The following is a 16999-nucleotide window of genomic DNA, read 5'->3' on the forward strand; positions in this document are numbered from 1 at the left end:
GGTAACACAACAGGAACACTAGCAGGTGGGCAGATATTCTATTAACAACCCCAACCATTATTAGAGATAGCTATCCACATGAATCAAACACAGGCAGGTGTTAAAAGCGCATATTTTTTCCCACTCTGGGTGCTCAAGAGCAGAAAGAATGAAATATTGTTCATTATTTCAAACATAGTAATTTCAAAAGGCTAAACAAAACACTGCTCTACAAAGTATATTATAAAGGCTTTCAACAAAGCATTTGGTCACCTACCATATATTTTATGAGAATCAGCAATAAGCAACATCAGGTAAAGATGATGACCAATAAAAACAAGCACTAAATGCCATGTGCTGGGAATGTCACAGAACTCCAATCAATGCTACCAAGAATTCCATAGTTAATTCTTGCACATGGTATCAATGCTTACCTCTCCTAGTGTTTAGTATATCCAAGAATTCCAAACACTAGAAAACATGATTATTGCTGGAAATAAAGTTCACACCCTTAAAAGGAAAAAAAAAAAGAAAAAAGAGAAGAAAATTTACTAAATGGAATAAACAAAAAATTCTACTAATGAGAAACAAACAAAAAAATCTCCATATCCAATTATGTCTCCACTTCTTAAATAAATGAAATATTAATTTTAAGAGGATAAGGTAATGCATCTGAATACAAATTCACATGTACCTGTTCCACGAGCCAATGTGTACAGAGCACTGTGGATCTGTATTATGATCATTTTTACAATAGTTTGGTCATGTGATAAAATTGAGCTTCCTTCCTGGCACAAACTGGATGAACTAATAAAAGCAGTATCCGCTTTCAACCTCTCTTGAAGATCAATGATAAATCTGCTTGCAAACTGTGGGCCACAGGGTTGTTTGCATAAACAAGCATTAAAAGCAAGATGAAAAAAGAGCTGATCATATGCTCACTTATGCTTTGGGGGAGGGTGTAGGGGAAGGAAGTTTCACCCTTGTAATTTGGGACACACTATGTACAGAGTTTCTCTCTCCTCAGGCAAAATGACAGAGTCATGCCAAAACTCCCAGTGAATATTTCCAGTTAACATCAATTTGCCGGATGTCACAGACAAGTTTAATGAACAAAATGATAAATGTCTGTCAATGGCTTCATAAAGTCAACAAATTCTTGCTACAAAGAACATATATAACGCACAGCTCTGCCTGAGGCACATGTTACTGTTAGAGGTTTACTAGAGATCTTGATGTGGACAGTGAAATGGTAATTTAACTATTTACACTAGTTATTTTTCTCATGTTACCTAAACAAATAATATGTCAAAGATTGTACAAGCAGGAGTAAGCAAAAAAAAAAAAAATATTTAAAACTCCTCTGCATGTTCAAAGACCTTAAGATTAATTTTAAGGTTTCTTTGAAAAGATGTTATTTGATAATTTGCAGTTGTAACAATTTGTAAAACAAAAAATAATACTGTGTAACACTGAATTGTTTTTATTGTGCATGGTAAAGGCTATCAAAACAGCTTTTTCCTAATCATAATAATCATGTGATTTTGAAGTGATAACCAGACCACTTGAGACAAGATATTATACTTCTGTCAAATCATTCTTACCTCATCTAAATTTGGGGTCAAAACTGACCTCAAAGTATCTTATGACACTTCCCTCCTCTGCCACAGCTGTGAAAATACACTCCGCTGCAAAGTACCTCCTTCCAGTCATCAGACAGGAATAAGAAAGTGGGGGTCACCAGAAGCAGTTTTGTAAATCCTAAAGAATGCCATAGCATATATGTGACAATTTATAAAGAGAAAAAGATAAAAAACACAACTGACTATATGCAGCAAAACCAGACTGCACCTAAGAAAAAAGTGGGAACATGGGAGAGGACACAAATGATAAGAATTTTTTTAATATTAGAACAGATAAGCAAATAAATGAAAAACTTTTCTATTTGATACTTTCCATTTTTAGACGTACAGGAAGTACGTGTCTCAATACAGCTTAAAACTGACAATTCTACCTTGTAAGTAGGCTGATAGATGGCTTTTATGATTTTAGTGGGAAAAGGCTGACCATTGCTACTTTGCATGAGAAACTCATGCTGCAAAGGTTGAGGAGATACAGAAAAGTAAGTTAGTTTTCTAATCCTATTTTATCTTGTTTTGTCTTTAATCTGAAATGACTCAAAGGAGAGACAAACAAACAAACACCACCACCACCACAAAAACACCCTCCACCACTCTTGACTGAAAGATTTAGAAAGATCTTCGGTGTAATGCAAGATCTTAAAAGCGAGTCATGCATATCTGTCAGGGTGTCCAAAGATGACCAAGTACACATGTGGTAAGGTTACACTGATCAATTAAAAAGCCAACATTTTTTTCTACTTTCATCATTCTATCAATTTGCCAGCGATACCATTAAAACATAAAGGTTTTGCACAGGATATTCTGATCTACTGAAATGAGAAAAAACAACATAATCAATCAACAGGATTATTATCTGGAGACACTAAACCAAATCTGAAGATTCAGAATTGCTTCTGTTCACAGAATCCCCTCCAGTTTCCAACATTCATGCATCACTATACACAAAATATACATCACAAGCTGTAAAGACTTAGTTAAACCGCCCCCTAGCTATGTATTAAAAGAACACCGGATGACATGTTTAATGCTTGTAGTAACTTTCATGTACCCCTTACTCCTGGTCAATCAAGAGATTATTTCCTTCAAAACTGTCTCTCATATGCAAATCATTTCAGAATGGAACTACTGCACCTCAGAGCTGAAAAGCAAATTTCCATTACACATACTTCTAAAACCAGGTAGACTGTTGCTATTATTACATTCAAAATCATAATTTTCATATATTCTGAGGCTAGAGGACTAGGACAAGGTAAGTCTTGCTGCTTTGCCATCAATATACCACTCACTGTAGCCTGTAGTTATTCATCCCACTCAAAGTTGTGATTCAGAAAAGCCTGCCAATTTTGGCCAGAACTGTAAACTTGCACAGAATGAACAGACTTCTAGAAGGAGCTGGGACAGAGTGTATCACGTGTTCTATGAGCCTCGCAAGCCTCCACACCCATAACTGCAAGAAACTCTACTTAATGAGGTTTCTATCTGTTTACTAATTTTATAACAAAAGTTCTTGTCTGTTCTCAACTTGGCAAGAACTTTGCAATCAGTACATTTCCAGCTATTTCATATTACAGAAGTTATTCCTTTCCTCAAAGCTTTGCCTATGTACAGAAACAACTTCATAACATCATTTTCAAATAATTTATAGGAACAAGTGTGTATTCTTATTACTTCAGAAATCAGTTTAAACAGGTATAAGCCAAAGAACCACAATTTCAGAAGATTAAATAACTGTACTCCTTACTGACTTTCTCCCTCTCCAGTAACCCTTTCAGAGATGGTGAAGTAGTATCTTGATACACTGCAAATTTTGCCTCAGATTAATGATTAAATTCTGATAGCAGCTTTTGACATAAAGCTTGTTGTCAACATTCCTATGTCTTTTATAACATGTTCATTTTCAGTTTTTCATTTCTCACGTTGCATTCTACTGATCTGGTATCAGTAAATGAGAAAGTACTCACCAAATACTATCACAATTGCTACAATGAAGCATTGAGGCTAGAAGCAAACATAACTTCCTCAAGATTAACTACTGAAAAATTTACAAAGTTTTCCCATCTGCATAACTCAGGCAATACACTGACCACAGCAGGAGTTTTAAGAGCTGTTTAGTGTAACAGTGGCACAAAAAGACTGGTTAACCCTGAAATCTTTACCCCATAAAATACAAAGAATGCACATTCTGTCCCTTTTGGGTTATGATAACCATAATCTAAGTGAACTTCATGAGTACACAGCAGACCTATGTGCATCTGGGGGGAATGATACCTAGATCCTATTCTCCTAAGGTGCAGATGCACTAAAGTGTTAGAAACCTCCTACCAGAAGCCCAACAAACAGGCAATTGAGAAACAAGCACTTTGGAACAGGGACTAGAGACAATAACTGTATTACTCAGATGCCACTTAGTTTATTTTGCCATGAGGAGCATTCATGTTCTTGGAAAAAACCTTCCACTTGCCTAAGGAGATCAAATTCAATTTAATTGGAAAAAACCTAACCAGAATTACTCCTGAGATTTATGAAACAAAGTAAAAGCAATAAAGAAAATGTGTCTAGTACTAATTATTTACATTTTCCTCTAACATAATAGGAAGGCCATCTCCCTCCAGAACTTTTTTTACATACAGAAAAAACAACACAGAAGAGAAAGTTACAACAATTTCATGAAGTCACAGACAAGCCCTCTACACTCCAACAGGCTCACAATCATCTCCTTCCTATGTCTGCTGTTCACCTCTATTAAAAAAGTAACAATTTCATCCACACAAACAAAAAATGTTTCTACTACAAATGTAGGTTTTGAAAGGCTGCCAGATGAATTTCTAACTCCCAACACAGATCATCTAGTCTGATTTTTTTTTCACCTCTAACTCAATTGTTGAGACAATCAACTTTAAAATGTAGATGCTGCTAAAAATGCTGCTGCTTAAAAGCTACATAGAGGTTGACCCTAGTAACTAATGTTGACCATACAACCCACACTTACTCAACAAAATGTAGAGACTCGACATTGTTGATTACTTTTTCACTTAGGTGGTGATTACCAGTTATAAAAACTGGAAGTAATCAATCCCAATTTAACAGCTGGGCCTATTGATGAAAAAAAAAAAAACAAAACACCAACACACAAAACATAACAAAACATGCAAAACTCAACAAAAAATTATGTCCACAATTTCGGAGCTAAGATGTGGAAAAATACGAAATCCTGAGGAAAACATATGAAAACTAAGCACAAATTTGTCCAACAATGGAAATTAGCGTATTTCTGTAGGAAAATGCTTAGTAACTTTTAAATTCTTCCTGCAAGATTCTCTTTTGTCATTGTCTTAAATTGTTCTGCACACCATCAATAGCCACAGCTGTTAAATTGTGAAGACGTGACAACAAGTCTCTAGGCAAACAACTGCTCACAGTGAGATCCTTTTCTTTAGGATAATCAGAGCTGGCTGACAAAAGGGGGCCTTACTGAATGCCCTTTCAACAATTTCTACACCAAGAAATGCAGAGAGGGTGGGGGAAGAAAGGGAGCAGTGGCAGGGAGCACCAGACTGCAAGAACAGAACAGAATCCTTCGCTGCTATACATTGCTTTGCAAGTAGAAAAGAAATCTCAATAGTTTAGTGCACATATCACACACAGAATTTGCACCAGGTAGGAACTAAGTGCCTCTAGTCATAGCTCAGAACAACTTCTAGCATGGTACCATGTTTTCCTTCAATATTTCTCACACAGGTCAAGGTTTTATTAGCTATGGAGTACACTGCTAATAATACTGAGCGTTTCCTTAAAAAAAAAGAGAAAAAAAAAAAGCTGGTAAAAACTTTATACATTGTAAAGTTATGGTGTTAAAAACTAGTAAAAACCATAACAGCTTTGGCCTTATTAGCTAGAAAGAAAAGCAAGGGCGTGAAATGACTCAGTGTGGCATTATGCTCAACACAAATTTGCAACTGAGGTGTTGAGGAAACCCATAAAAAGCTCACTTCTCTAGTAATGTGGTAGTGGAAACAAATGCTGTTCATGTGCACTAAGTAAAGTTTTATACATTTTTTTGTCCTGGCAACAATATAAAAGCCCATCCCTTAGTATGTGGAAGACCTCTTACAAGTACAGACCAGTCATTGCTGGAAGAATAGGGAATGCCCTAGTGCCAAAAAAAGCCCTATTGGTTATGTCTTAAAAGGATGTTGACAATTTCTTCTGTAAAGGTGTAGAAGTTCAGGTCAAAAGATGTCTGGGGGAGTTCTAGAGGAAAATCCTACAAGAAAAAGAGATAAGAAGGGAAGTATTTCCTTGTTTTATTTCTTCAGTGTATCTCAGTTAAAGGACAAAAATCTTAATCCTCTTCACCATTATCAACTGGCATTGCCAACTGAGACATTAAACCTCTTTCTCCTGCCTTAAATACTGGAATTGAAATGCACTAAGTATCAGTCATGCGCACTCTCATCTACGAAACAGATTCTACTCTCAGGACATTCAAATCAACTAATCAAAGCAATAGCAATAAAGCACCACTTGTAAAACGTAAAACAAGAGCTTCCTCAAACTGTCTGTAACCACACCAGTTCTACAGCATTTAGACCTTGCTATCTCTTTTAATATAAGACCATTGTCTACAACTGCCATTTGCCATTTCACTACCACCACAGTCCAAAACCACTTCTGCTCCGTAACCCTACCCTTCCATCTCAGAAATTATTCTCTCTCCATTACTATTTAAGAATAATTAAACATACCTTTGAGTTCTATATGCATTTGGAAGACACATGAAATGACTCAATACTAAATGAAAACTATACTGTTAGACTACAGCTACTAAACCCTTGATTTAAGGCAAGATACTAATTTTTTAAAAAATAGCAGAAGGGTAAAATTTTTGCCTATACACGTGTTCCATAAAGGCCATAGTTTGACGAACATTTATTTTTGTGACAGTCAGTTTCAGTAGCCTTCCTCTGTCCCCACTAAGCCTTCCCACCTCCATATCATTCCTCTCAGTTACGCCAGTGCAATCACCAAGTGGCTCCATGACAAACCGCATCAGGGAACTCACTTGGGTTAAACACCACCTTTTGTTTTAATTCTATTATTTTAACCCAGATCAGTTCCCTGTTCACTTAGCCACACATGCAGCTGTGCCTACACAAGGAAAGGCACAATGCAAAAGTGGGAACAAACAGCTGGAACTGCTAAGAAAACATGATTGTCACAGTACAGAATAAGGCTCAGCTGGATGCACTCTTAAGTGCAAATATTTAGAAGCAGAGCAAAAGATGTTATTAGGATATCAAAACATAAATATTGACAATTATTGGCATGACAGTAGGACCAGAAGTCACATCACTGACACAGCAGATAAGCAGAATTACAAACTCTCCACAAAGTATAGCCTGCTACATGTAGAAGGCCCAGCGTTTCGCAAACGGCAGTGCAGCATGCACACGCAGTCTCCCTCCGGGAGCATGTTTCCAGAAACATTCTGCTTGCATAACCTTTCATTCTTGTGAAATGTAGAAACCTGCATGTGAAGAATTGGGCTTACATTTCCTGTAATTCACAAACATTAAATTCAATTCAGCCAAGTTACAAGAAAGGGTTATCTAGGACTGTTCCTACCCAGCTGTATCTATCCCATCCAACCATCTTTAAGACTTCAATTTCCACTTCTTGTGAAAAGGAAATAAACAATGAGTATCCCGTCCAATCACTGCCCAAAGCCCATGTTCAGATCATGATCCACCTTCTCCATTTTTTTCTTACTACTATCTTATTGAAAGCCTAGCTTTATTTTTAAGACAGAATCTTAGTTAACTGTGGTTAAACAGTCATAATTTTAAAATGCAGGAATACAAAAGTCTCAGCTTGTTTATTTTTGGCTGATTCAAAGTAGTACCAAAAGTGCTTAGACTTTCTCCACAGTCTACATTCCTTTTATATTCCATTAAAAGAGACCTTTCTTAGTGGCAGTAGTAAGCTGAATTTTGAGTAAGTCATACTCTTTACTACTAGCATTTTACCCCCACATGTTGCCTCACAAAGAGCCACACAGGATCCTCCCTCCTCCCCCCCCACATCAATTAGCCTGCTTCCAAAGCAACTACAAGCATGTACTAAAACTAATACTTATTTTTACCTAAGCAATACCTCAGCCCCACAGTTTCCTCTAAAAAAAATAGGGGCATCTCACCGAAAAAAAAAAAAAAAAAAGCCCTAAATTAGTCAAATTCTTTTGTGCATGGATGAACAACAGGAAAGCAAAGCCTTGGGGCCTCTGGGGAGGAACCCTGTCCCTGCAGACCTACTCTGATGTGCTCGGGAGATAAGGCTCCATAGTGACACTTAAGGAAAGGCCTGCTCACATTTGAATTTCTGCATTCCTCAAGAACAATTCATGGCAATCACTAACTTTGCAGAGGAGCTACATGAAAGCTTTGGCCAATGAATGAGGGTCATCTGCTCTTTATCACAAGGGTAAACCTCATCCTGGCCAGTTTCTAACCTTTTAACCCTGGGAATTCTTAATTTGCACATGAATAATGGAATTCTTGCCAAGAGTGCAACCTTCAGCTTCCAGTTCCTAACTTTAGAAACCAAGACCTGATCTCCTTGTGTGTTCAAATCTTAAACTCTGGGACAGATTAAAGTTTTTTATTTCCAAATGCAACACTAAACATTACAATTATAAGCAAAAGATAAGCCTACTGGCAAAAGCTCTGACCAGGCAAAGTAAAAGAACATCCTCGCACCCTGCTGCTACCAGTGCCCAAAGAGAGCATTTGCTTTTTTCCTCCAAAGAAAGAATGCCCATTTAATGCCTATTCTCCACCTGTTTAATATGTATAGTTCCTTCTGTACCCTGATCACAAGGTAATTTGCCTTCACAGCAACCGACAACTGCTTCTAAACAAAATTATAAACCTACACAATCCCCCACAAAACTTTTATTTCACTTAAAACGTCTGCAAAGTTCAACCAACTCATGACAGCAGGCAGAAACACTGTAAAAATGAGATATAAAACTAATTTTGCACAGTTTATGGGCTTCAAAATATAATGATACAAATTACTGCCTTATTTCACAGCTTTACAACAAAGATGACATTCTGAAACCAGTCAGATTGGAACATGACTGAAAAAGAGACTGCTACATAGGATAACCTCATGTTTGGCCACTAGTTAACCACTTAATCGCTAAGTCAACAACACCTACTGTGATCATTATGGATCCACTATCTCTTCCAGTTTTCTCCAACAGCCATAGGAAACCTTTCAAGTATTCAAAGAAGAAAAAGAAACCTTTTGTCACAGTCTCACAGGGGAGGGGAAGAAAAAAAACAACAGGAAAAAAAAAAAAAAAAAAAGGAGACTGCAAAACAGGAGTCTCTCTCCACAGCATGTAATCTACTGGTTCACAAGTCTTCCTTGATGAAAATCTTTCATTATCAAAAAAAAAAAAAAAAAAAAAAAAAAACACACCACAGAAAAATGAAACCATCTTTTGGTGAAATAGCATGCACATGAAAAACAAACTTTCATAAAAGTTCACTACTGTCTGACTAAAGCCAGATACTACAAGTGTATTACTATGCTGTACTACTACAGTACTCTCTACTATTCCAGTTCTGATATTGAGCACAGAACTCATCCTGCAATGCCTCAGATTTAAAACAGCCCTGAATTTTCCACAGTCCTACATACAGAATCCATCATCCACTGCTTTGCTTTACATTTGTTAATAACAACAACAAAAAGTTCCTGTCCTCTTGAGAAAGGTTTCATTCAGTCTGTTTATTAACAGTGTTGACACACTGAAATCCAGCGATGTGAATTTAAGTTTCAACAATACTAATACTTCATTTTTCACCATTTTATCAAAAGTATCCAATCCTGTATGTAAGATGCCATAATACAAAGCAATATACAGCCAGGTTTTAGAAATCAAGAGTTCACATGCAAGCTTTTTACAGCACATGAAAAACTCATCACTTACTTGGAGCCACCTTCTTCCAAGCTGATTTTCAACAGTCCAACACTGTGGCTCACTGAACAACATATTTCACATCTTCCTGGGGTATCTTATAGGCAGGTTTTATAATCAATTCAGAAGCACACAGGAAAAAAACCTAACAAATGTTAACATTCAGACATTTTTTAATGTTAACTAATGTACCAATTGGATTAACTAGTTTCAGATTGAACTTGATAAAACCTGCAATTACAATTAATGTCAAGTTTCCACAGAGGTATCAGCACCACAGTTTTGTGCAACTTGCTACTAAGAACAGGGTTGATGAGGTCAAAAGAAGCCTTTTCCTATTAGATTAAGTTCATCAGTTAAGTCCTATTATAGAGGGAACATGAGAAGGCTACGTAAACTGTGTACTCTCTGTGTTATACTTTCTTGAAGATTACTCCATGAAAGCAAGAAATTACAGTGCTATAGAAGCAGCCTACTGCCAAAGCACTGCACTGGCACAGAAAAAGACATGACATTCGGTTCCTGACACACATCTCTTGCTCAATGCATTTAATGATACTAGGAAAAGAGAGAGCAACACACACTCAGCGTCAGACTGGTAAAGCCATAAAGGCACTTCCACACAACTGCTTCCTTCACCGTTCATCCAGCAGTAGGGAGTCACTCTGGAAACGCACCTCTCACTTCCTAGTGGAACCAGATAACAGGCCCTTTATGGTGGGTTCCAGAGGACGCTGAAGCAGTTCCAAAAGGGAGAGCACCTGCATCTGCTTGGCTGAACATGTGTCAGAAAAGCAAGAAATAAAACCCTCATAGTTGCCCAGAAAACCTTTCCCCTCTTCCTTCTCCTGAAGACAGCCATCTGTATTATTATTCTGCCCTGCCCCAAGATGGCACAACACAACATCAATCTACTGAACGAGGAATAATTTTATCAGATTTGTAGATAACTCTTGTCAGTCTGCCTGAACAGCACTTGAGAAACAAGATCCAGGACTTTTGCAGGAGGTTGCCAGCATGGCTCTGCATCACTACCTGCTCTAGAGACCAGTGACCCACATGAGCCACCCACACAAGGGACGTCTCACAGGTGGCTGCGACCCTCCTGCCACATCAGGGACTCAAAACAGGACCACCACAAGTTTTGCTCATTATCTTTAAACATGTAAAAAGAAACAAAGGTTCTGCAGAATTCTGTTGCTCTTTGCTTTTGACAGTTGTCTTTTCAGGTACACAGTCAAAATGATAGGTTGCTGTGCATTGTTCATGGAATTCCTGTCAAAATTGCCTGAGTTTATTAACTCAGGAACTGGTTAATAAATAAGAGCTGGAACTTACTTGCTAGTGTGAGGTGGCTTTTTTGACTAAGAATGGCCCCATATTTGTTCAGAGCTAAGCACTGGTAAAATCCTTCATCAGACAGCTCTCCCTTCTTTCCTTCCACCTCACTGATATATAACGAGCCATTGGATAAAGTGTAGATCCGTTCATCTTCAGATACTTTGCCTCCATTTTTCAGCCACGTAATAGTTATAGGAGCTTCACCACGGGCCTGGCAGTCTAAAACCACCGGATCCTTCCTTGAGACAGTAACATCCTGAGGCTCTTTCACAAAAAACAGTTCACTAAAGCACCACACTCCTAAGAGAGAGAAAAAAAAGATTTTGCCAGTAAGTACAGACGTGCAAGTTACCAATTGCACTTACAAGCTGCCATTTATCTTGCTAAACCCACAGCACGATGTAAAACCACCGTTATTACAGGCTCGGAGATCTCTGAGCCCTCCAAACTCAGAAAACACCAGGAAAACTACGGTACTAACGTCAAGTGGTGCAAAGCCATCAGGTGGTAAAATACCCAGACGTTTGCCTCCTAGTCTGCGAAGGCACCGTGCCAGGGAGCTGGCGGACCAGAGCCCTGAACACCCGCGCAGCCACAGGCAGGGCTCAGCACCGGTGGCACTGGGTGTCGAGGTGCGCGGCGGGGGCGGCCCCACAGGTGCGGCCGTTCGTGCCGCCGGGGCAGCGCCGCCCGGGGACCCCGCGCCGCTCGCTAATTTTACGAGGCTGCCGAAGGAGCCGGAGCGGGGCGAGTCGTAAAAGGTTAATTTTACAAGAAATCGTTAGCGAAACCCCCTCGCCGGCGAGCGGAGGAGCGTCTAACCGCCCGGGTCCCCCCCCCCTCACCACCGCAGAGCCTCCCGTCCCCTCAGAGGCCCCGCACCCCAGCTCGCGAGGGCGGGAGCGCGCGGCTAATTAACGGTCGCCCACCGCCCAGGGCGGCGGGGAAGCTAACCGCCACGCGCGCGCCCGGGAGCGAGCCCGCCCCCACGGCCCGCTGGCGCCCCCTGCTGGTGGTGGTGGGGAGGGCGGGGGGGTGCCCGCGCGCCCCCTCCGCGCCCCCCGCCCCGTCTTGGCGCTAGCGCGAACAAAGCGCGGGGACCACGACCGGTCCCCGGTCCCGCCGGTGCCGGGTAAATAAACCCACGTGCAGCGGAGCGGGGCCGGGGCGCGGGCGGACAATGGGGCCTCCAGGGCGCCGCGCACTCACCTGGCAGCGGGAGGAGCAGCGGGAGCAGCAGCGCCCGCGGCAGCGCCCGGCGGCGGAGCGGCGCCATTTAGCGGGAGGCGGCTGGCATGCCCCACCGGCCGCCGCGAGAGAGACCGGTCAGTGGGCGAGGGGAGGAGACAAGGGACGGACGGAGCGGCCCCGGCGCGCCCGTCCCGGCCCTACTCTCCTCATCTCGTCTCCATTGGCCTTTGGGGAGGAGAGGGGCGAGGGGCAGGGCCGGGCGGGGGGCGGAGGAGGGAGGGGACGCCGCTGGACGGGGCGGGCCGCGGCGGACAATACCCCCGGCGGCGGGGGGAGCGGCGGGACCCGGCGGCTCCACGCACGAGGGGCGACGGGCTCCGGCGGCAGCGGGGCCGAGCACGGCCGGGAATGGGGGAGGGTCGAGCCCGACCCCCGCCCGGGTCAGGGCCGGCACTGCCCCGTAGCCGCGGCCTCTCCCGGACCCGATGGCAGCTCCCCGCCCGCCCACCGGGACAGCCCCGAGCCGGCCAGGCGCCGAGGGCTCCGGTGTTTCGCGGGCCGGGGCAGGAGCTGCCGGCCGTGCCTTCCCCCCGGGGCTCAGGGATCCCCCGGGACAGCAGAGACTGCCGCGCTCGCCTCACCGGCATGGCAAGCATCTGCAAAACGTGTGCTTAGCCGGCGGGTCTGTGCCAAAACGAGAGATGCCCGAGGGGTAGCGGTGCTCAGCCCGGCCCCGGGCAGTGAGCGCAGTGCAGGTGCGGTGATACCCCAAAGGCCCAGGTGAAACTGGTTTTCCCACACACGCAGACTGATGTTTGAATGTGAGGATGGGAACTTATCGGAAATGGAGTGCCATTTTGTCCATGGGTCTCACTGACTCCTTCATACAGCACCAATAAAACCACTTCCAAATGGCCATGCAGGGCAGTGCTCAGCTGCCGAGGATAAGCCGCCCTTTACTTGTCTCTACCAGAAAGTAGCCATAACTTTACATCTGCCTCAAGTCCAAAATGGAGCTTGCTGATAGTGCAGCCTAAACTGCAAACATATGGCTTGAGAATCATGCTATCAACACCCGATGGATGATGTGTATGGGAGCTACTATCAAATCAAATGCTGCCACTACCGTTTAAGCTTTCAGCTTCACCCCTGATCCTACTCCATGCTTGCAGCCAGTGCTTTCTAAGCTCTTTTTTGTCTGCTCAGAGTTCTAGTTTCTAAAGTTACCATGTAGGAAGGCATCTTCTTACTCAGCAGATTTGCTCCCTGTTTGCATTCACTGTGAGAGCTGCTGACTTCAGTGACCAGCAAGTTTTTACTGCTTTTTGTTCCTGCCAGCACTGCAAAGCTCACAGAGCCAGGAGTTGGCAGCCAAACTTGGTCCCGTCTGCTGCATCATCACCAGGACTGGCTACAGCCTCACTCAGTGACTCCTCTGAAAGCCTGCGGGAGAAAATCAACTATCTAAACACAATGTAAGCCATAGTTTGACCTATATCACCACCCTTATTTGTCAAAAATACACAAGCAGAATAATTGAGCCTGCTCTGATTTTAGCACAAGTTTTCAGGAAAGATAATTAGAAAGGATTTGCTTCTCATGCAAGTCAGTTACCCAAAAGGCATCCAGGCAGTTTCACAGTCACTTTGCACAGCAGAACTACACATGCACCACACTGGCATCTGAATAGGAGCAAATACAGTAACAGAATCCACCTGACCTGGTATTTCTGATTTTTCCTCAGTGTTTTACTTTATCCAGTCACAGAAGTGTGAGCTATGAAAAAAAGTATCACTTAACCAAAATTGCCTTTATATCATTTTCAAATATTAACAATTAAACATGAATTCTTTCTTGTGGCAAACTCACAACTTCCATCAGCAGCTTGTGCTGGTACTGTACTCTCTCCTGCTAAACTCTGGATGACCAGAGTGACCTGAATTTGAGATTTCCTAGATGACCTCAGCATGTTTAGAGGACAGACACACTGAGAAGGAATGTATTACTCAGTAACATTTCTATGCCATGTGCTTTGCTCAACTAATGGAGAGGCTGAAACTGTCCCTGTTAGATGGAGTGTTATTTCCCTGCAGCCCGTTGCTCTGCACAGCAGGGCGCTGCTTCCCACAGGCACAAGTGGGTGGCTGTGCTGTGCTGCCCAGCACTGGACACTGTCCCACCCATCCCAGGAAGGACACCTCCTTGCCTAGTTCACCAACCTTTTTTGAGGCAGGAGTTGATCCTGCTGGGTCAGGGGACAAAAAAAAAAAAAAGCCAACAGAGAGAGAGCAAGTTGTAGTCCTACTTGTGGGCTGGTTTCCATTAGCTGTGTCATCTGTGCTCACTGCTGTGTTCTGCTGTGGCAGGGAAACCGCTTCACCGTCTCCCTGGACTACAGTGTCCCAGCAGGAGGTTTTGACTCCTGAGATCAAACGCAGTATTTGTCTTAAATGTCTTAACAAAGAAAAGTGCTTCCCACTAGAGTGCTCCTTGTGCCTGGGTCTGGGCAGCTGCGAACACCAATATCTCCCTTTTCATATTTCTTTTGAGCGAAATAAATAATAAACACCTTACTAGAATTAAGCAGTCCCAAAACTAGATGAGCATAAACTCTCCCTCCTTAATTTGTCAGAAGTCATTATTTTAACACATTTTCCAATAATTAATTGGATTAGAGATAGTGCAGACTTGTGATAACATATCTAAATTCATACTTCACTGCAACCTGATAAACCCACTGAACCACAGTTTAAAGGCACTGCCAGCCATAATTTTGTCAAATACACTGTGTTAGTAAATATGGAGCCAATAAATGCAATTATCTACTTGGCTAACCATCTCACAGAAGCATTATCTTGAGAAAGCCAGAATAACAATCCAGGATGAGTAAAAGATATTGCCAGCCCACATAAAGCTATGCCTACTTTGCTGCAGGGCAGCAATTTTTCTTCTGTCACCAACACAGACTTTTTTGCTTGACTCCATCTGTATTTTTTGGCGTATGTGGGAAACAATGAAAACTTCCGAGTTTTTGTGGTTCTTTTCAGACCCATATAAACCCTTTTCCATGCTTTATCTTAGATTTTGGGGTCTGCAAACAAGCTGCACACAACTTTCAAAGAAATAATAACTTGTAATACTTCAGCAGTCAGCTCCTCAACACCTTAAAACCCCAGTCAGTAGAAAGAGCTCTCTGAAGTGCTACCAACAGCTGGAATAATAGCATGCTGTCCAGGTTGCTGTCTGTAAATAACCTGGTTTACCTTACGCTGTGTTTCATTCTCAGCATCAGCCCTAGCAAGCCCAGATGGTTTGTTTTTTTTTTTCCTGAAAATAAAAATTTTAAAAATCAGATTGACATGAACAGATCTAGCTCAGGGCTTTGCTCTACTGCATGTGGGTGAGGGCAGCTATCAATCCATCCAAGACTGCTAAACTAGGCTGGGGCCATAAAATCCAGAGTTTTGGTCCCATGATGAACCAGCAAGGAAAGAAAGGGACTTTACAAAGGTGAGTGAAGTGCCATGACCATGCTGTTTATACACTTTGTTTTGAAAGTGTTACCAACATCTCTAGAAAGGAAACTAATATGCAGGATTCTTCTCTGGGATGGAACATAGCAACCTCAGGAAAAGTAAAGAAGCTGAAAATCCACCTGTAACTGGAGCTTCCTGAGATGAACTCTGTATTTACGAGATCTCTGCAGTCACAAGTCCAGAGTGGAGAAAGAAGTTTCTTTCCAGGTTAGAGTAAGATTTTCTGGTATTAGACCATTTACATTTCTTTCAGCTTAAACCAAAAATAGTTCAGTTTGGTCTGTGGTCAGTTTTGCACTGACCATTTCAGCTCTACCTGAGAAAAAGAAGAGCATCACGTGAGCTCTCCTCATCCCTGTAGTCTGGAAAAAGCCATCACAGCAGCACAGATGGTGTTTGGCATGGCCACACACTGCCTGAGCTGGCTGCCCACATGCTGCCACGTCCTTCCTGACCTAAGAAGGCTCAGAGGTGGGAAAGTGGCTTTGCCCACATGATCCATTTCCCCAGTTTTGCTTTGCACAGCTCTGCTCTAGCACCATAATATTGTGGGACAGAAAAGGATAGGGAGGAGCACCCATGGGTGGGAAACAGGAGAGGTGGGAAGAGGGCTGCTTACAGCAATTTAAGTGTCTCCATTGTCACATTTACAATCGCAACACTATCCTCAATTAGCTGCAGCCTATATGAGGTGGTAGTAGGGTCCTGGAGCACAAATCTATTTTCAAACCAACATATAATCATCATCCTAGTCCCCCCACTGCTCCCAGCCCCACAGGTTCAACCTTTCCCAGCTACCAGTGCCAGTTCCCAGCTCATCATCCAGCTCTACCGGCAGCTCACCACATGAGCTGCTGCATGTCACTGCTGGCATGAGGAAAGCTATAGCTACAGGCACCCAGGGCAGAGGAGAGGGTACAGTCACCACGGGCAGCTTAGCACAGCTGCGGCGGTATTGGAGCTGCAGTCATTTTTCAGGGCAGGCTGAGAGTGGTGGTAATTGCTGGAGCCCTACTAAGTGCAGGGGAATGATGCAATTTGCAGCAACTCACCTCTGCCTTCAGCGGCTGGAGCTCTCAAGCCCCAGCTAACGGGCTACACTCCCAGCACTTTGTCATTAACCCTTCTTTTCTCAGGGAAGCCTCTTTTTTCTTCACAATTCTTGATCTGAGTGTTTTTGATCTGGTGTCACTATAGGCTTGTTTAGACAGTCTTGTTTCTCATGCCAAACTCCCAACCCAATTACAACCTTATTCACAGATTCACAATATGTTAAGCTAACTCTATTAAGACCCACCATACAAATGTTTACTTTCAGCACA

The 16999-nt window shown here is 42.5% G+C and overlaps 1 protein-coding gene across 1 annotated transcript in view; it reads right to left on the minus strand.

The window, feature by feature from the left end:
- Window positions 1-12247, minus strand: part of PRTG (protogenin) — an 81671-nt gene extending 69424 nt beyond the window's left edge. The window contains 2 exon segments of the mRNA XM_042803810.1: window positions 10948-11250; window positions 12160-12247. Of these exon segments, the coding sequence (XP_042659744.1) occupies window positions 10948-11250; window positions 12160-12247 (391 nt within the window).
- Between the last annotated feature and the right edge of the window lie 4752 nt (window positions 12248-16999).

Source organism: Tyto alba, unplaced genomic scaffold (assembly GCF_018691265.1).
Source record: "Tyto alba isolate M040663 unplaced genomic scaffold, T.alba_DEE_v4.0 Super-Scaffold_41, whole genome shotgun sequence".
In the NCBI taxonomy this organism is placed as follows: domain Eukaryota; kingdom Metazoa; phylum Chordata; class Aves; order Strigiformes; family Tytonidae; genus Tyto; species Tyto alba.